This window comes from Brassica oleracea, chromosome C8 (assembly GCF_000695525.1).
Source record: "Brassica oleracea var. oleracea cultivar TO1000 chromosome C8, BOL, whole genome shotgun sequence".
Taxonomy (NCBI): domain Eukaryota; kingdom Viridiplantae; phylum Streptophyta; class Magnoliopsida; order Brassicales; family Brassicaceae; genus Brassica; species Brassica oleracea.
Window position 1 is genome coordinate 19,705,580 of NC_027755.1, and position 21,133 is coordinate 19,726,712.

At 35.0% G+C, this 21,133-nt stretch overlaps 4 protein-coding genes across 4 annotated transcripts; 3 read left to right on the forward strand and 1 right to left on the reverse strand.

The window, feature by feature from the left end:
- Nucleotides 1-11,842: 11,842 nt before the first annotated feature.
- Nucleotides 11,843-13,028, forward strand: LOC106307648 (caffeoylshikimate esterase). The gene has a single exon (XM_013744661.1). It carries the CDS (start codon nt 11,904-11,906, stop codon nt 12,867-12,869), a length of 966 nt encoding a protein of 321 aa, XP_013600115.1. The 5' UTR covers nt 11,843-11,903; the 3' UTR covers nt 12,870-13,028.
- A 529-nt stretch (nt 13,029-13,557) lies between these two features.
- LOC106311191 lies at nt 13,558-14,207 on the reverse strand. The gene has a single exon (XM_013748414.1). It carries the CDS (start codon nt 14,007-14,009, stop codon nt 13,815-13,817), a length of 195 nt encoding a protein of 64 aa, XP_013603868.1. The 5' UTR covers nt 14,010-14,207; the 3' UTR covers nt 13,558-13,814.
- A 1,478-nt stretch (nt 14,208-15,685) lies between these two features.
- Nucleotides 15,686-17,783, forward strand: LOC106310541. Its single transcript, XM_013747772.1, has 2 exons — nt 15,686-16,115; nt 17,454-17,783. Exons 1-2 carry the CDS (start codon nt 15,804-15,806, stop codon nt 17,622-17,624), a joined length of 483 nt encoding a protein of 160 aa, XP_013603226.1. The 5' UTR covers nt 15,686-15,803; the 3' UTR covers nt 17,625-17,783.
- Nucleotides 17,784-18,589: 806 nt separating this feature from the next.
- Nucleotides 18,590-21,133, forward strand: LOC106308881. Its single transcript, XM_013745986.1, has 14 exons — nt 18,590-18,658; nt 18,748-18,849; nt 18,942-18,977; nt 19,057-19,167; nt 19,266-19,349; nt 19,410-19,528; nt 19,631-19,732; nt 19,794-19,910; nt 20,000-20,065; nt 20,138-20,204; nt 20,268-20,321; nt 20,598-20,693; nt 20,861-20,887; nt 20,993-21,133. Exons 1-14 carry the CDS (start codon nt 18,590-18,592, stop codon nt 21,131-21,133), a joined length of 1,191 nt encoding a protein of 396 aa, XP_013601440.1.

The following is a 21,133-nucleotide window of genomic DNA, read 5'->3' on the forward strand; positions in this document are numbered from 1 at the left end:
CCTACGTGGTATTTACGACGATTTCATCCTACGTGGTTTTTACGACGAATTCATCCTACGTGGTATTTACGACGATTTCATCCTACGTGGTTTTTACGACGAATTCATCCTACGTGGTATTTACGACGATTTCATCCTACGTGGTTTTTACGACGAATTCATCCTACGTGGTATTTACGACGATTTCATCCTACGTGGTTTTTACGACGAATTCATCCTACGTGGTATTTACGACGATTTCATCCTACGTGGTTTTTACGACGAATTCATCCTACGTGGTATTTACGACGATTTCATCCTACGTGGTTTTTACGACGAATTCATCCTACGTGGTATTTACGACGATTTCATCCTACGTGGTTTTTACGACGAATTCATCGTACTTGGTATTTACGACGATTTTGTCCTACGTGGAATTAACGAGTCCCGCGTTCTTTTTTTTTATATTTCGTCGTTATTTCCTCGTTGACCTACGAGTCCTTTACGACGATTTTTTGTTTGTGGAATTAACGAGTGTTATGTTTAAATCCCTAGAATCCGAAACCCCCAAACCCCATATTCCTTATTTTCTACTTCATATATTCCAAACCTCATCTTTATTTCTATTCCAAACCACAATTCCCACATTTGCTTATTCATAAAACAAACTCCCAGCATTCCCTTATTCATAAAACAAACCTCACATTATCTTATTCATAAAACAAACTCCCTCATCTTATTCATAAAACAAATACATCAATCGGATACATCGACATTCTCGTCATCACTAGAAACATCATCATTTTCATTAAACTCGTCTTCAACAGCTTCGTCTGTGGCATCATCGGTAAGATCTTCGTACTCGTGATTATGCGGATCAATGAGAAGGATGTCATCAATTTCTTGTTCAGGTTCCTCGACTTCATTTATCTGTTCTTCTTGCAATGGTGGTTCTTCTCCACTGATGATTCGTCCTCGAGGTGTAACTTTGATCACTGCTAACCAATTTATACCTGAATCTCTCATCCGAGGGTATGGAAGGAAGCTAACTTGGTCTGCTTGTGAAGCTAAGATGAAAGGCTCGAATTTGTTGTACCTTCTTCCACCGTTGACATCAACTACACCGAATTTGTTAGACCGAACACCTCTGTTGACGACGGGGTCGAACCATTCACATTTGAAGAGGACGCATTTCAGCTTCAGTATCCCTGGAAATTCGACTTCAATAATCTCCGTCAAGATCCCGTAGAAATCTGTTTCCCCTTTCACACATATTCCATAGTTACTGGTCGCCCGCTGTCTACCATAGTCATATGTATGAAAAGTATAGTCTCGTGTGAAATACATCTGTGATGTGGTGACCTTTACAAGTGGAGATTGAATTACTTCGTGTAACCACTTAGGATAATCTGCATCGTCGTCGTCATAATCAACCTGCAAAAATAAAGAGAATGTTAATGAAATACAGATAATGTATGAAATTTTTTTTAGTTAATACCTGATTCCGCAACCACTTAATGAAGTGTTGATCTTTCCTTTTGTCTACGTCACTTGTGGATATACCAGGAAATGTTTCTTCGACTTGAGAAACAAATAGGCTGTAAAATCACATTTTATAGGAATGAATCTCTCGCAATTATACAATTAATTATACTTATATGTGTTTCGAAGTGTCAATATATGTTACCTTTCAAAATAACGCATCAATGGATCTTCGCAATTGAGTAGAATATAGGTGTGTGCACTATGAGCGTCTTGTTCACTCGACCACCAAACCTCTTTAGACTTTCCACCGAGTCGCCCAATCTGGCTAAAGATGTCTGGAACACCAGCAACTGCATATGTTGGCGCAACACCACCATCATCATATCTTCTTGGAGCTCTTCTCCGTGTACGTACTTTTGACGCAAAGTAGTACGATGTGAAGTGAGAAACTTCTTCCGTCAAACTTCCAGCAATTATAGAACCTTCAACTTTGGCGAGGTTCTTTGCTTTTCCCTTCAAATATTTCATGGCTCGCTCATACTGATACATCCATCCGTAATGTACAGGTGCACGAAGCAATGCCTCATATGGGAGGTGGACAGCTAGATGCTCCATGACGTCAAAAAATCCGGGAGGAAATATCTTCTCCAAGTTGCACAATAAGATGGGAATGTTCTCCTGAAGCTGTTCCACGACTTCTTCTTTAAGAGTGTGTGCGCTCAGATCCCTGAAAAATGTTCCAATGCCTTTTATATTCGAAAAAAAATTAAACACATTGTTAGTCATATATTATTTTGTAAATTATTGTGATATAATACACTACGTACCTGCAAGTGCTTCATGTACGTTTGTTGGAAGTAGCTCCGCAAATGCAAAGGGCAGTAGTCGTTGCATAAATACATGACAATCATGACTCTTCATCCCGGAGAACTTTTGACCCTTTTCAACACATCTAGAGAGATTCGAAACATACCCATCGGGGAACTTCACTTCTGATGCCACCCAGTTGAACAACACCGACTTTTTTTCTGAAGATAATCTGAATATCGGAACGGGAACTTGTCCATTGCTTTTAATATGTAACTCGCTTCTTGAGCAAATATCCGGCAAGTCCAACCTCGATTTTATGTTGTCTTTTGTCTTCCCTGGGACATTCAATATTGTATTCATGATGTTCTCAAAGAAATTCTTCTCTATATGCATCACATCGAGGTTGTGGCGCAGAAGAAGATCCTTCCAATATGGCAACTCCCAAAATATACTCTTCTTGTGCCAGTTGTGATGAACACCGTAAGAATCTGGCATATTACGAGGGACATGCCAATTACCACCCCAACGAACTGTTTCGTTAGCTCCGTAGTAGTCGATTTGCGCTTCAATTTGTTCTCCAGTTAGATATGGAGGAGGAGTGTCTCTCACAACCCTTTTGTGCCTAAACAAATTCTTGTTTCTTCGGTAAGGATGGCCAATGTGAAGAAATCGACGGTGACAATCAAACCAACTTGTCTTCCTACCATTCTTCAGTTGAAACGCATCTGTCGTTCCATTACAATATGGACAAGCTAATCTCCCATGTGTAGTCCATCCAGACAACATCCCATAGGCAGGGAAATCACTTATGGTCCACAAAAGCATCGCTCGCATCGTAAAATTCGTCTTCGTTGAACAGTCATACGTCCTCACCCCTGTTGACCACAAATCCTTCAACTCTTTTATCAGTGGTTGTAGGAAAACATCCAGGGACCTTTTTGGATGGTTCGGACCAGGTATTAATATGGTCAAGAATAGTAACTCCCGTTGCATGCACATCTCCGGTGGCAGGTTGTATGGAGTAAGAAAGACTGGCCACAATGAATATTGTCTCCCTGACATTCCGAACGGACTAAATCCATCTGTGCATAATCCGAGATACACATTCCGGATATTGCTAGCGAAATCTGGATGTACTTTGTTGAAATGTTTCCAGGCTCTTGCATCTGATGGATGAGTCATCTCACCATCCGTCTGAGTATGCTCGGCATGCCATCTCATCTTTCCAGCAGTGTGCTCTGATTGATACAATCTTTTCAATCTGTCTGTAATTGGTAGGTACCACATCCTTTGGTACGGTACCCTATTACGTCCTCGTCCTTGCGGCTTGAATCGTGGCTTCTTGCAGAATCGACATTCTTCTAGCTTCTCATCATCTCCCCAATAGATCATGCAGTTGTCGATGCAAACATCTATCATCTCCGAAGGCAACCCAAGACTATAAACCAGTTTCTGAATCTCATAATAAGAATCAGCAGACACATTGTCTTCCGGCAAGTACTCTTTAAACAAGTCCGCCCATTCGTTCATGCAACTTTCATGTAGATTGTGATCAGTTTTAATATTCATCATTCTAGCAGCTAACGACAATTTAGAGAGACCTTCTCTACAACCACTGTAAAGTGGTTGATTCGCCGCGTTTAACATTTCGTAAAACTTTTTTGCATCTATATTAGGTTCTTCATCTTCATCATGAGCTACGAATGCATCAGCTACCATATCATGAACCCTATCATAATCTACCATCTCCTCCTGCTGGTAACTATGTTCATTATGCAAATGATGATCAACCGGTTCTTTTTCCTGAAAATTGCTATTACTACTACTAGCTTCATTCTGATCATAATTAAAACCTTCTCCATGTTGAAACCAGATATAGTAATTTGCCGTGAAACCTCTATTTATTAAATGCTTCCAAACATTTTCACGGTTTGCCAGTTTCGAATTGTTGCATTTCCGACAAGGACAGAACATCTTACCATTTTCTTGGGCGAGCGGTGTTGAATCTGCTTGATGCATAAATGTCTCCAGACCCGCAAGGTATTCTTTCGTCACTCTCCCGTTAGCATCTCTATGCATATACATCCACTTCCGCAACTCGTAAATATTCCCGGAGCCAGCCATTTTTTTTTCTTTCACGTTTTTTGTTGTTGGTGTGTTTAAAATGATGTTCAAACATCCATATTTATAGGAAAATTCGAATCTGGTAGTTGTAATTTTGCTATGAATTTACGACGAAAATTAATTAGGTGGGCAAAAAAAACGTGTAACACCTATGAAGTTGGTGGATTCAAAAATTTCCTCGCTAAATACACGTAAACTATTCCCTCGTAAATACCACGCAAAGTTTACGTCGTATTTACGAGGAAATAGTTTTTCCTCGTAAAATACTCGTAAAATTACATCCACTTTACGACGAAACAGTTTTGTCGTTACGTTACGAGGAAATAACGATGACTTTAGTTTTTCACGTAAATTCGTCGTAAACTCGACGCAAATTTACGAGGATTGTTTTTCCTCGTTAATTTTCGTCGTTAAGCATGTGTTTTCTTGTAGTGACTAATTTAAACTCAATCATATTTATACGTAGATTAGTATTATTAATCATTCAAATTTAATGAAATAAACTTAAGTTTAATTTACTAATTGCTGGCCAAAACAGATTGTTACTAAGTACTCCAATATGTAACATTTTGCATCAATTACTGAATATAATAAGTTCAAAGGAACTATTTATACGAATACAACAAAAAACCTATACATATGAATAAGATCTCAAGGTAAAATCTTTATGAACCACTATATCATAGTCAAATTTTATGCACTGAACTCAACGAATAACTTCTCACAACTATTGCTAACGTCATAGACTCCTAGGTTACATACGATGCGGATATTCCAAAAAAAAGAGAACATGATTTATTTCATTAAAAAGGAGACATGTCACGTTGCAACATCTTTGAGCAAGAATTGACTGTTGGGAAAGGGAAATGGAGGTATATATTCCAAATTGATGGTGCCCTTTAATTTTATATTATTTTTCAAAAATGTTTTTCTATACATAAAAGGTTATATAAATCCATAAGAACCTCATCATTAGCAACGTAGAAAACGTAGTTTTGTGGCGAACCTTATGCGCCGTTGGGATTCTTGAATTTAATTTGATGTACTTATAGTTTTAGGATATCTAATTAATAAAATGATGAAGATCTAATGCATATAGATAATAGATCAAATATTCCTTTTTGTCACCATTGAATAGTCGCACTAGAAAAATTGAACCACGAGCTCTCTAAGAACTTTAGCACACAACCACTATCCCACTGGGGATTTAATTACGTTGGTCAAAACTATAATGCATATCAATAGATCCATACACATGGCTGTTATGCATACATTTTACTCTTATATAGTTTCAAATTGACAGCTTTTCGTTCCAGCAATAGTGTAGCTACATGACTTCTCAATATAGAAGTTCATATAGAGAAAGAAACAAAAAGTGTTTTGTTGAATGGTTATGACATGGACTCCAACTTTCGTTGATGAGGAATGAGAGGGAAATCATGTCTGGATTATATACCTTCCGTTTCATATTTGATATACATTTTTCAATTAATTATTTTTTGTCTTTTTGTTGGGAAGTTAATGTGTATATGTATATAAAAGTGTCAATAGGAGAATATAGTGAAAGAATTGCATGCTCAAGTACTTTACTTATCTTTGTATATATATCAGCACGTACGTCAAGAAGCAGTTCATGGATTAGCTTCCGTTGTCACTAATTGTTTATAAGCTGGCTCTCTAACCTCTGTAAAAGTGGTATCTCATTGGTCATTGCTGGTTATAGGTTCATATAACGATTTCACTTTGATATGGAATGTTTCGATTAAAAAATGGCTGAAATCTTCTTCCTTTTTTGTCAACAATATATATACATTAATTAAAAATCCATCTTACTTGGATCCCTTGCATTGGTGAATGGCCACTAGCTTGGAACTTACTTATACTACTACAATACGAGCTAATGATTTATCTAATCACCTTCAAATAGTTGTATTGCTATTTATTTTATTTTTTACGTAATTAACACAAGTTAAAGATTAAAAATGATAATTTGTGTTCAACATATATGGGGACCGCTTAATTAAACTGTCAGACCAGACTCCATGAGTCCATATTGGCCAATGTATGTCCACTTATATGATTCTCAGAACTATAATATCTGGATATATACCCACTTAACTATGAATAATATTAAAGACCGAATACGTGTAATTGTAATAACCTTATTGGCCAATAGATTTTGGGGAACTGTTTCTAGACAATTTGTGAATAGGTCAATGATCTTTAGTGATCTAGGACAAAGACATCCCATAATGACGCACACGTTGAGATCCTATTGGTGGATTATTTGATAAAGGAAAATCAAGAAACAAATATTAGGAATTCCACAGCGGCATAGCCATGGCCTCTACAAGTTGATGGCGTATAAGACTACTATATTGTCTCATCGTTAAGAAAGCTAAGAAAAAGTTTTGGTTTTGTAAATCATTAGACTTCGCCTAAGTAAGATTGATTGATTCTTATGATGGTGAATTCGTGAAGAAGTTGTAAAGAGTACTGCAGACACTTTTGTTAGGTGGGAAGTTCATATCTTTGAATTTTAATTAGAACAAGTAACTCATATGAACTTATAAATTACATTAGACATATATCTCAAATTGTTAAGAAATTTACACAAAATTATAAATACCATAGGTGCATGTACGTGTACCCTATGTCTTTTTAGTGGCTAGATAAGTATACCGATTATATATAGATAAATAACTAGATAGATAGCCAAAAGTTTATCCATAGATTCTTTTTATGGAAGATAAAAAATGGTTTATCCATTGACTACGAGAACATTAGCAGATAAATGAGGTTAAATGGTAATTGATATCGTATGTAATGCGCACTTAAAGAGATAAAGAAGATGAAGTGTTTGATCGTCACTATTAAAGATAGAAGGTCTAGGTTCTACCTTTTCTAATGAGTACTTGAAGGATTATAAGAGCATATGGAATCTAAACACAGTATTGCTAGTCTACTAGAGACATGCCCTATGCGATCCACAACCATTGGACCTACAGAAACTTAGGTTTTATGCTACATTCCTTAGCCATTTCTATGACATAAACCATTCGTCGATATATTTATTCGTATTCTATTACTCATCACATCAATACTGTTATGCTTACCAGGTGTCAATTAGAGTCGAATGCAAGAAAAAGTTCAGCGGCAATACTGATTTTTGGGACGAAAAATATTGTTCATATTTTGGAATTATTTATAGTTATAGTATTAGTTTAAACGCGGCAAATATGTATAACCATACTGATGTTTAATAAAGTAAGCGTCTGCAGTTTACACATTATTATGATTGATTTCAAATACTACAACCACAATCACTTATAAGTTATAACAATGTTTACGGATAATTGCAGGATATAAAATAAAACATTTTCAATTTTCGGGCTGAGTTTGAGACAAACCTAACCTACTTCACTTGAAACCCGACTAGCTTAAGATAGGTACCAGAAATTTTGTATGAGACCAAAATACATAATGACTCGTTGGACTTGAGTCTGACTGACACGACTGGATACATCTGTAACGGAAGGTTAAGAGCATATTAGTGAGGCTTGTAGCACAAAAATTCAAAATATAATAAAATACATATTATTAATAAAATAGTGATATAATTTTTTTTTTTTGAAATATCCATAATTAAATATATATTTATGTATACATATATATAGTCCTAGGACGGATCGGGTATCCGGGCAATTTTAAAGTATCCGGATCCAGATCCTTATCCGGCGGATCTATAATTTTACTATCCTTATCCGGATCCGGGGTTCTCGGATATCTGGGTGTCGGATATCCTTCAAAAAATTGTAATCTCCGGCGGATATCCGGATCCGGATAAGGATTCTTAAAATAAATAAAAAATAATATTAATATATATATAAAATATGAACAATAATTTAAAAATAAAAATATATATAATGTTTTTAATTATTTCTATGTATAATATTACAAAATTTACATAAAATTTATATATACTATTATAAAGATGAAAATATATTAAATAAAATTAATTTTTATATATAGATATTATTATTTTTGAAATATTTATTAATAAAACTTACGGATCCAGATATCCTGACTAAAAAATTAAGATATCCGGATCCGGATCCGCCTTTGACGGATCCAACATTTTACTATCCGGATCCGGATTCGGTCCCTCCGAATATCCGGATTTTCGGATCGGATCTGGATCAAATCTCGGATTGAATCCGGATCTCGGATAAAAGTTTCAGGCCTACATATATACATTTAAGAGACTTGGGTTGAGAAACTCCCTACTAAAAATACTCTAATACAATCTTGTGGAAGGCGATCTGAGATACTAGAAAATAAATACCTTTTTATATGTACGAAGTTATAGCACCTTCAGTAAAGTATTTAGGGAGTTCTTCGCTTTTAAAATTAGAAAAAAAAACAAATTAGAAAAATAGGAAAGAGAGTGTACTGAGATTCTAAAATAATTAGGGTTTATAAGAAACTCATCACGCCATCTCAAACACCAAAACACTAAATTTGATGTAATTTTATCTCTAGCAAAACATCAAATTTGACATCATTTCACCAAATTTGGTGTAACACTATTTCTTACACCAAATCTTAATATACATATTTTATTTTGTTTCATTTAATAATATAGTTCCATTGCTATCAAATTTGTAATTAAACATAAATATATTATGTTATTTGTACTTTTAATTTATTTTCACATAATTGAATTTTTTTTAAAACTATTTTTATTTTTATTTTCAAAATAAATCACTAAACAACTATTATTATTTTTCACTTACAAATAATATATTATAAAGAATAATCTGAATGTGATAAAATAATTATTTATCAATTACAAATAATATAAATTGAAAACTTTAAGAATTGAAAACATCAAATAATATATAATATTACATTTGTCGTAAAATTTGGTGTCATTGTTGGAGATGACAAAAAGATTATGACACCAAAACACCAAATTTATTGTAATTTCAACATCAAATTTGGTGTCATTGTTGGAGATGCCGAGAACATTTAATGTCATGTGTGCACTTATTGTCTATTTATTGATCATTTTAATTTTTTTAGAAAATTCAATTGAATTATATAGATAAATTGTATTAAAATAGTAATATTAATTTGTTTAGATACTTCGTTTTAGATACTAACCAATAATGTTGCTCATAAAACTTTGATTAGTGAAATTTTAATGGTTTCACTCTTGGACCTAGGCCTGGGACGAACCGGGTATCTAGACAATTTTAAGATATCCGGATCCTTATCCGGCAGATCCTTAATTTTACTATCCTTATCCGGATTCGGGGTTCGCGGATATCCGGGTGTCGGATATCCTTCTAAAAATTATAATATCTGGCGGATATCTGAATCCTTAAAATAAATAAAAAATAATATTAATAATATAAAATATTAACAATAATTTAAAAATAAAAATATATATAATGCTTTTACTTATTTCTATTTATAATATTACAAAATTACATAAAATTTATATATACTATTATTAAAATGAAAATATATTAAATAAAATTAGTTTTTATATATAGATATTACTACTTTTGAAATAGTTATTAATAAATTTTACGGATCCGGATATCCGAACTAAAAACTCAAGATATCCGGATATGTATTCGGCTTTGACGGATCCAACATTTTATTATCCAGATCCGGATTCGGTCTCTCCGGATATTTGGATCTTTGGATCGGATCCGGATCGGATCACAGATCAAATCCGGATCTCGGATAAAAGTCTCAGGCCTGCTTGGACCGGTTTTGAAAGAAACTCGTGTTGTTTTAAAAGTTTTATAATATGTGTCTCCATGCAGGTAAACAGAGATATTAATATAATACTAACATTTGTTTAGAGATAACTTTGCACGATGATAACACCATTGGATGGGACATGGTGATTAGTGAAATTCTAACTTCGTTAGAATGGTCAAAGTATTGCTAAAATCTCACTTTTTACCGGTGATTCTTATCCATCCAAATATTGAAAATGCGCATACCAAAAGTTCATTTGAAGGATTTTTTGACTATATCCACTCTTCCACAAACAAACAAGAGATATATAGGTCATGGAATCTTCTACTAATCACATTTTTTCATTTAGAATATAAAATCTGTGCAAATAGTTTTACTTTTGTAACACTGTGCAGATAGTTAAGACGAAAATATCTTAAAATGAAAAAAAAAACTATTTATTTAGAAAAATAGAAATGAGATATTTAGCCTAAACTCCATGGATCATAATATTATTCGTATTAAAACGCGATAAAAAAATAGATTATATTTTGGTACGATGCAAGATCAGAAAGTTTAATATCTTTGCATGATCAAAAGTAGGCCAGAGACTTTTTATTTTGGTACGATGCAAGATCAGAAAGTTTAATATCTTTGCATGATCACGATCCGAGATCCGGATTCGATCCGAGATTCGGATTCGATCCGAGATTTGCTCCGGATCCGATCCGAAAATCTGGATATCCGAAAGGGCTGAATCCAGATCTGGATAGTAAAATGTTGGATCCGTCAAAGCCGGATCCGGATCCGGATATCTTAACTTTTAAGTCCGGATATCCGGATCCGTAAGTTTTATTAAAAAAATATTTCAAAAATAGTAATATCTATGTATAAAAATTAATTTTATTTAATATATTTTTATTTTTATAATAGTATATATAAATTTTATGTAAATTTTGTAATACTATACATAGAAATAATTAAAGACATTATATACATATTTTTTAAATTATTGTTAATATTTTATATATATATATATTAATATTGTTTTTTTTTTTTTTTTAAGGATCCAAATTTGGATCCGGATATCCGCCGGATATTACAATTTTTAGAAGGATATCCGAGAACCCCGGATCCGGATAAAGATAGTAAAATTATGGATCCGTCGGATAAGGATCCGGATCCAGATATCTTAAAATTGTCTAGATACTCGATCCGTCCGAGGCCTAATCAAAAGGATTTACCTCATCTACCTCGGTTGAGTGGAAAATACACACACTAAGCGAAATTCCCACTACGTACGAAGAGATAAACTCTTCTGATATATTAAAGATTCAAATTATATTTTATACAAAACTTCATTATTACAGTTTTTTTCTCTGAAATGTACATCACAAGTCTCTTGTGAATAAGTCTTGAAGGTTTTTCACGTGGCAAAACACGATTGAGATACTGTAATCGTCATGATTCAGATAAATTACCAAAAGAAGTATATAGTTTTTGTGTACTTCTGTCATCGTGATTTGTCAAATATCCCAAATTACATAGACTAATAAACAAATCAGGATACTCACTTGGGCCTGACTCGTTAACCCTACTTTTAAGCCCAAAGTTAAACCCGAAGGCCCAAACAAAAAGCAATAGTAAACGCGTTAACGTTCTCAAAAGTCAAACTAAACCACTCATCACTCATCAGAACCGCAAGACACAAAAAAAAAACACAATCTCTCTGTCTTCGAACTAGATCGATGTCTGATCACGATCTCTCTCCAGAGATCAACTTCTGGGGAGACACCCCAGAACAAGACTACTTCAACCTCAAAGGCATCACCGGCTCCAAATCCTACTTCAAATCCCCTCGAGGTCTCAACCTCTTCACCCGCTCGTGGCTCCCCTCTCCCTCCTCGTCTCCTCCACGTGGCATCATCTTCATGGTCCACGGCTACGGCAACGACATCAGCTGGACGTTCCAGTCCACCGCCATCTTCCTCGCCCAAAACGGCTTCGCCTGCTTCGCTCTCGACATCGAAGGCCACGGCAGATCCGACGGCGTCCGCGCCTACGTCCCCTCCGTGGACCTCGTCGTCCACGACCTCATTTCTTTCTTCGATTCGATCAAGAAACAACCAAAGTATCAAACCTTGCCACGGTTCCTCTTCGGAGAATCGATGGGAGGAGCGATCTCTCTCCTGATCCACTTCCTTGATCCGTCGGGGTTCGACGGAGCCGTTTTAGTCGCTCCGATGTGCAAAATCTCCGACAAGGTGAGACCTAAGTGGCCGATCGATCGGATCCTGATCACGATCTCTAGTCTCGTTCCGACATGGGCCATTGTCCCGACGGAGGATCTGTTGGAGAAGTGCATCAAGGTGGAGGAGAAGAAGCCGATCGCGAAGAGGAATCCGATGAGGTACGGTGGGAAGCCGAGGCTGGGGACGGTGATGGAGCTGCTTAGGGTTACGGATTACTTGGGGAAGAAGCTAAAGGATGTGAGCGTTCCTTTCCTTGTGCTGCACGGAAGCGCGGACGTGGTGACGGATCCTGAGGTGAGTAGAGAGTTGTATGAGAGTGCGAAGAGTGAGGACAAGACGTTGAAGATCTATGAAGGGATGATGCATTCGATGTTGTTCGGTGAGACTGATGAGAACGTTGAGATTGTTCGTGGGGATATTGTTGGTTGGTTGAATGATAGATGTGGTGGAGACAGAACATAGGATTGTTGGATTCGTTGTCTGATTCTCTGTGTTTATTTGATGATTTTTAATGTTGTGTATAGTATTCATATTTTATTAAGAAACAATGTTTTTGTGTTAAGTGGCTGGATATTGATATACAGATCAATCACATTGTCTGGCATATATTTTTCTTGATAATGGTTAGTTTCACTCTTTATACAAATGCAAGCTCAGTTTCTCTCGTTCAGTAGTTGCTTCTTTGTCTGCTTAGTACACTGTTCTTTAATGTACTTCCTAAGCTTCTTTCTTGCGTATCTACCTCTCACCTGGAATTTTTATGTTCCAAAGAATTTGGCATTTTTTAATTGAAGTGTTTGTGAGTCAATGGTGTTATTTTTAATAGAAGAGTGTTTTTGAGTCAATGGTGTTTAGCTTATGGATTCAAAATATATTAGTTGATAAACATAAATTCTAACTTTGAAGTGATTTCAAATACGAATCTTAACTAATTTTTTTTTTAAAAAGATCTTTGACTAATTATAGTATTATTTAGTCATATCTAACTTCAAAATGGTCAAAGAAATACTAATTAATTACGATCTTTGCAAGGTATGTTTTGAACGTTAGAACTTACACAAAGATTAGTACCCAAATAAATGTGTTCAAGGTTTGAATAACAATATTTTCAAAGTGTTCAACAAAGTAATTACGGTTTCTACATTGGAATTTGCACATTGATTTACGATATCAAATGTTGCCAAACTAAATCGATTTTAAGAAGCTTGACTCGAACTTAGAAGAGCCAACGCTTTCGATCTTTTGCAGTACACAAATAAAATACTATTCAAGTTTTTAGAAAAATTATCTTTAGCTAAGTTTGATGGAAAATAACAAAAAGGAGAGAGAGAGAGGTAGACACTGAAACAAATGTGGACTGCTTCAAAACTGTAAACGAAAGAGAGAGAGAGAGAATGAGATAACTTGTCAAAATTTGACAGAAACAACATAAATCAAAGTGATCTTGCTGGAGAATCTCTGAGGAGCTTCTTCTCCATCGTCAAAGTTCAAAGCGTAACTCCATGGATCATACTGAAACATAGTCTGTTTCTGCTTCTTCTTGGTCTTCTTCACCGCCTGCTTCACCCTCCGAAACATCTTCTTCACAGCCTCCATACTCATTTTTATCAGAATGTTGAAATAAACCTTTTCTAGATTGTGAAGCTTTAAAAGGGTCTTTTGAAAATGGATGAAAGTTTCAATCTTTTGGGTCTTTTAGCTGAAAAAAGAAAGAGAATTTAGAGAGAAAAAAATAAAGTGTTCAGCTTTTTGGGGGTAGTTGAATTGAATCCGTGCGAGGAATTTACATTGGGCTTCACGAGAAAGAGATATAACAGAAGAAGAAGAAACTTTGGGCAGAGTGCTTACTCTGTTTTTTTCTTTAACTGTTTGGTCTTTGTCTCCTACTATCTCAACGAATCAAAATATTCTTTTTTCTCTTTAATTTTTCAACTTTTGATATTTCAAAACAATAAAATAAAGGAATAGTTTGAGTCAAAATACTAAAAACTAGATATTTTATTTTTACTCATTGAGATTTTGAATTAAATGAATGAGGTTATCACAAATAAACTCAGATATATTGAAATTTTGTTTGTTGTTGAGATTTTAGATTTTTCTAGCTTGACTAAGATTATCAAGATGTACTTTCAAATTATTTTGTTTATTTAGATGATCACGTATTTTTGTGGGTGATTAGTAATGTTGTACATTTTTTGGATATACTATCTTTTGGTCAAAGGATATACTATTAAATAGGTTTGTTGTTAAGTTTAAAATTTTGAATAATTTTGGAGCTTAGGCCATCTCCAACCCAATTCGAAAACACTATTTTAGTGTTACACTATTTTAATATAACATCTCTAATCCATCACTAAAAATTATACTATTTTAGTGCAAAACTATAATTTCACATCAAATTATAGTGTGATTTGGAGTTGGATTGGAGATGAAATTTTTTTGTGTGTTGAAATTACACTAAAATAGTATAATCTTGACACTATAAATGCTCTTAGGATACTTTTTGGTTAAGAGTGTTCCAGCAACCAACCTCATCTAAAAGTCTGAGTCGGAACACCAAAACGATGTAATGAGTTTATGCTTTGCTCTTAAAATGACTTATCATTGTGCCACCATACATGGTTCACTTCAGGCCCGGTCTTGGGCATGTGCTGGATGTACATTTGCACATGGTCCATCACAATTTTACATTTTCTAAACTTAGATTAGAGCTTTTAAAAAAAAAATTCTTTTAAGAAAAAAGTCTCAAATTTATCTCAGGGTCCATAATATTATTGAGACGGGTCTGTATAATGACTTTTTTATTAAATGAATCCGGAGAAATTTTTTTATGTGTATTAAATTTAGTCAAAAAATGGTATACATTTTAAAAATAAATATTGTAGATTAAGTTATAGATATGGTTATCGAGGGCAACTACTCTCATTCCCTTATAAAAACACTTGTTATCAAGTTGTCAAAGAAAAACACTTGTTATCATCTTAAAAATCAACACATATTCAAGATAATATACTGTCCTAAATTCATATTGGACAGCGAACATGCATGACTATAGGTGTAACATATTAAAGTTCTAGATGCTCTCATATAACAACACTTTCTCATTAAACAAAATATTTTAGTAAACAAAAACATCACTATTCTCTTTGTAATTCTCAAGAAAAGCTGTGTAATAAAAGGACAACATGTGTGTCCCCAAAAACAATTTTAAAACAATTTCTATTAAAATCCCAAACTTTCACATTCTCACATATTAGCCCCACTTGCTCCCTCTCCTCTCCTTCTTCATCTCTCAGTTCTCAGTTCTCAGTTCTCAGTTCTCACTACTCACATCTCTCTATGTTTCACCTCAACGAACTCACAACACTAAGGCCAAACTAACTTTTAATATCAGTAATGAGAGACCTTGAGCTCTTGAAGACGAGCACGAACCATCAACCATGGCCGCCCATTGGAGCTCCGATGAATCTCCGGCGAGAAGAACCATGTAAATCTCGATTCGACGAGGACTCAGTTAACGCCGTCTCATTTGGTTTCGTAGCTACAGCCATTCTCATCTCAATGTTCCTCCTCATGGCTATCTTCGAGAAACTCATTCGAACAACCACTAACCCAGATTCCTCTTCTGGTCGGATCCTTTCGGGTATAGATTCTCGGGTCGGGTTCAGTGGGTCAGCAGCATCTAAGCTCGGCTACCAATCTCCCAAGGCAAGTACTTTAAGTAGTAAACACAGATTCCTTATTTTGTCGTATTCTTGTCTGCTTAAGTACTGTTAAGTGTTGACACAGTTTGACTAATCTGAAATTGGATAAAAGCTTCAGTCTTTATGATGCTTTCTTTCTAAGTTTGTGTTTAATTTAGACAAAAGGTTTAGTCTTTTGATTAATTATTCTAAAAAATTACATTTATAATCTGAGGGTTTGTTTTCATTTTGATGTGAACACGCTCATGCAAAAAATCAGAAGAATAAAACATCATAGGGTTTTGACTCTGTGTACTATTTTGAGTACTGAAAGTGACCCAACAATGCACATGCTCTTACATCATTAACGTTTAAAGATGTCTCAATAAGCTTCTTCACTCACACATGCATACACTATTTGAGTATATATGTATATATGGTGTCATGGTGATGCATTCATTGATTTCTCTTGTCACTTTGAATCTCCTGTTTTTTTTTTTTCTCGTCTTCTTCAATTAATGGCGAAGGAGACAAGAAATTAAGTGTAATAAAGTTTTGTTTGTTGGAGGCTAGATTCGTTTGTAAAGGAAAATGAGGTATAACGTTTAAGTCTAAAATTAAACCATGTGCGACTGACATGTCCTAGGAACACAAATGGCCCCCACAAGCTTTCTTGAAACCTAACATTCCTCCTAGGCTAGAGTTTGGTCATGTTCTTGAGGGTTAAATAGTTTCATTGAGATTGCATAGTACTCCCGAATCTATTCTTAAGAGAACAGACTCAGAAAGCTCGAATTGTCTTATACCAATGAGATCTCAATCTATATGTGAACTTGAATGAAATTATGGAGAAGTGGGTAACACTTTAAAGAGTTTGCTTTTCAGTGTCATATTCTTGTGGTAATAGTTTCCTGGAGACTTCTTTGTATCTCATCTCTTTTTGTGTTTTGAGAAGTGAGTTTAAGTTTGAATTAGTCCTTCCCTGTGATTATGGGTCCTCCTTTGTATCCCCCTTGTTTTCATGTTAGATATACTCGTTTTGATAAAGACTGATTGGCATTAATGATTGATTTTACATGGTCATGGACCAAAAACCATGTGATGAAAGACTAGATAGAAGCATTCAAAGACATGAGAGGACCCATAAATGTAAAGTTAAGACAAGTGTGTTTGCTCTTTTCTTCCTCTTTAACTTGAGCTGCTGTTGGGGAACAATGACAGATGTTTTTAGATCTGTCATTGTCTTCTCCCCACTCAATTCCCTCTCATTTGCTTATGTTTTCTTGGCTCATGCATGGAAAATAATAATGTTGTTTCCATTAAGTTTATGAATGACTGATTCTCTGATGTAATCCATATGCAGATGACTGTTTACGCGAACGGTGTGTCAGTATTGATGCCAGGAGACAACATCCCTACGTTCATTGCTCATCCAGTGCCCGTGCCTCATCCTTCTCAACACATCTCAAAGTCTCAGCATCAACATAGCTCATCAAGAGATTCCTCCAACTCAAACTCCATTCAAGAATGTTGAAAGACTGTTTTCTTTATCATGTATATCACCCATTGGCTTAATAAACATTCCAGCAACCACATTGAGTTGAGTTGAGTTGAGTTTGGCATCGAATGTTTTTGTTTTCTCCCGATGATCTCACTACATTGATTGGGTTCATGGAGATTATTTATGCGTATTTTGTGTACATATATCATTAATGTTAAAAAAAAAAAGAACTGGTTTATGTATATTCAAGACTCTAACTTGGGTTGCATTGATACACAAAACATTTGTTGGTAATATGCATATGCAAAACTCACAATCAACAGCTAGAACGATCTCTCTGAGCTGATCAATTGCTACGTATGATGTCATTGTTTCATCATTGTTTGGTAGCAAAAAGAGGGAGACGTTTAGTTTATTGCCTTAGTTTTCTTGACGGGGTAAACGATCTATGTTTATACCGTTGCATATTGAAACTCTTCCACTTTTGGCTATTCAATCTCTTTTATCTTTACCTAAGGAATGCAATGAGACTTAAAAGTATTTAATTAACGTCATGCATGACTTATTTTACAAAATCACTTGTCAACCACCTATATATCAATAAGACAAACTTGCTAACTTTGTTCTTCTATATTTGGTAATATAAACTATAACGTTTTACCGCTATTGCCGTTTTGAGATGTCTTCAAACTTTTTCCTTTTGCTAAAGTTTTAGTTCACGTAACATAACTAGATGGTAATTTTCATTGGCTATGTATTTGATACAACGTAATACCATGAAATGAACTCATATGGTAAACCTATAAACAATAGAGGCCTAACAACATACTGAGATTCACTGACAAAGTGACAAGTACGGCCTGGTTAAATTGTATTCCTGTTCTGTGTTATTGGGACAACACAAAGGCAGTCTGGTGAGTTTTCTGATCTTAAAAGTTTTTTTGTTTTTGTTGCAAAACTTGTCTTAGGGGGTTTTATTTGATTGTGTATCAGAAAGAATGGAACATGGTTTACCGTCTACGACCAAACCATCACTTGTTAAGAAAAGAAACAACGCTCAAGATGTGGTAAGCTTTGGTTTCTCTTTATAGCACCTCCTCAATTGTGTTTGGGTTTATTATACTGTTTCAACAACACAATGCTTTGAGTCTTGCAGAGTAAATCCTGGTGGAGAATAAAACCCTTCTTGGCTCTCATATGTACAGCACTTTTGATCTTTTGGTATAAGACCACACATATTCAATTCGAAGATACAGATGTAATGTTGTAACCTATCGTTTTGATCTCTTTGAATGTGGTGACTTGATTATTTCATAAGTAAACTCTCTTTTTTTTCTATCCATCCTTCAGCTAGAAGAATCAGATTATCCCATTGACATGGCTAAGGTAACATGTTGATATCCTAAATTCCTAAGTAATCTTATTTTCTAGTTTAATGTAAAGTTAAGTTATGGACTATATCCAGGAATCAGAACCAGTCGATCAGAAATTAAAAGGCTTGCCTCGTGGTATCATAGAGCCTAGAACGGACCTCGAACTGAAGCCTCTCTGGTCTAGTAGTAGTTTGAGGTCAAAGGTTAGTGCTATTTCATCAAGAAGCGTGGCATCTATGATTGAATATATAGCTACATAGCTAAAATACTTTCTAATGTGTGTTGTGATTGTTAAACACAGGGTGTAGAAATGACTAACCGTAACTTGTTGGCCATACCCGTAGGAATTAAGCAAAAGAGTAACGTTGACGCTATTGTAAAGAAGGTATTGCAATTTTTTTTTTACAGAGGTTTCATTTTAATGTAAAGCTCTTGGGTCTCTCAGTTTCTTCCAGCGAATTTCACGGTTGTTCTGTTCCACTACGATGGTAATATGGATCAATGGTTGGATCTGGAGTGGAGTTCAAAGGCCATACATATAGTTGCACAGGACCAGACTAAATGGTTATTTTCTTTCTTGAAGATAATATCACAGAGATGATGTTTTGTTTTGATGTTCAATTGTGTAACATTGTGTTTATATGATATTCCTCTCTTGATTTTTAGGTGGTTTGCGAAACGATTTCTCCATCCTGATGTTGTATCAATTTATGATTATATATTTATTTGGGATGAGGATCTTGGAGTAGAGAATTTCTCACTAGAGAGGTAAACTTCCTACAGTTATCATGAGCGTGAAGGAACTGAGTGTGACAGAATTTTTCTTCAGGTATTTGGAGATAGTTAAATCAGAGGGACTGGAGATATCTCAACCGGCTTTGGACTCAAACTCTAGTGGAATCCACCACAAAATCACAGTCCGTTCTAGTACAGAGATATTTCATAGGTTCATATTATTCATTTTAGGAGAGTTTTTTGTTTGTTTTCATACATTTAGTACTTGTTTTACAACATGATGCCAAAATTAAAACACAGGAGAGTTTACATCAGTAAAGGCAATAGAAAGTGTTCTAACGCAAGCGTAGATCCTCCTTGCACAGGGTAATGGTTTAGTAGGCGATAAATTATTTGTGTGAATGGTATACATAATTGATATTGTACTTTGTTATGTAGATTTGTTGAAGGAATGGCTCCGGTGTTTTCAAGAGCTGCTTGGTTTTGCACTTGGAATCTTATACAGGTAATTTTCACTTGCGGTTAGTAATTATTTCACTTGAGTTCATTTTTGTTTTGGCTTTTGTAGAATGATTTGGTTCATGGATGGGGAATGGATATGAAACTAGGATATTGTGCACAGGTGCTCTTATTTTTTCTTTACAAATCGTGATTCTCATTCAAGATTTTATTAACTTATTCTATATCTTGCTGAAATTAAAAAAATCTAGTTCTTTTGAAACCTTGAAATATATAGTCTAAAACATTCGTACTGAACTTAACATTATGGTTGCCCCATCAAAAACTTATATTACACTAGCCAACTCTGTCACCTTTTCTTCTTTCTATTCACAAAATTACGTGTCATTCAGAAATTTTCATATATCTTCAACTGTGAGCACGGTTTTGACCGTTTTAGGGAGATAGAACGAAGAATGTGGGGATCGTGGATAGTGAGTATATATTTCATCAAGGCATTCAAACTTTAGGTGAAAGTGGACACTCTGAGAAGAAGGTATGAATGTATGATCCCAAGATGAAAGAACTTTCTATATAACGTTGTTTCTCTGATACCGCAGCTCATTACTTCAAAGCGCACACTTCCCATTTTCCCATTCTTTTGGCCTCTAACTAAAAAATAGCTCACACCTTTATGGTTCTTTTTTTGTTGATATTTTCAAGAGACATGGCCATAATTCGAGAACCTCGGTGAGTAAATCTCCATCAGATTCTTCTTAGGTATGTTGTCGGTTGCAAATAAAAGGAGAAGAGTTAGCATCATAGTGTTTGTATGGTTTTGATGAAACAAAATAGATAAGGAGGCAATCGACATGGGAACTTCAAACATTTGAAGAAAGATGGAACAAAGTGGTGGAACAAGACAAGAACTGGATCAAGAGTAATAACAGAAGATTAAGGCACAAGAGAACTCAAGAGACAGCAACACCAGCATGA

What these genes read in the sequence shown, in the direction of transcription:
- LOC106311191 (XM_013748414.1), bottom strand. Translation starts at nt 14,009, where the DNA reads ATGAGTATGGAGGCTGTGAAGAAGATGTTTCGGAGGGTGAAGCAGGCG.
- LOC106308881 (XM_013745986.1), top strand. Translation starts at nt 18,590, where the DNA reads ATGGAACATGGTTTACCGTCTACGACCAAACCATCACTTGTTAAGAAA. An exon ending in TTCAATTCGAAGATACAGAT is followed by an intron (nt 18,850 to 18,941) that starts GTAATGTTGTAA and finishes TCCATCCTTCAG; the next exon opens with CTAGAAGAATCAGATTATCC. An exon ending in GTAGATCCTCCTTGCACAGG is followed by an intron (nt 20,066 to 20,137) that starts GTAATGGTTTAG and finishes TTTGTTATGTAG; the next exon opens with ATTTGTTGAAGGAATGGCTC.
- LOC106310541 (XM_013747772.1), top strand. Translation starts at nt 15,804, where the DNA reads ATGAGAGACCTTGAGCTCTTGAAGACGAGCACGAACCATCAACCATGG. An exon ending in TCGGCTACCAATCTCCCAAG is followed by an intron (nt 16,116 to 17,453) that starts GCAAGTACTTTA and finishes ATCCATATGCAG; the next exon opens with ATGACTGTTTACGCGAACGG.
- LOC106307648 (XM_013744661.1), top strand. Translation starts at nt 11,904, where the DNA reads ATGTCTGATCACGATCTCTCTCCAGAGATCAACTTCTGGGGAGACACC.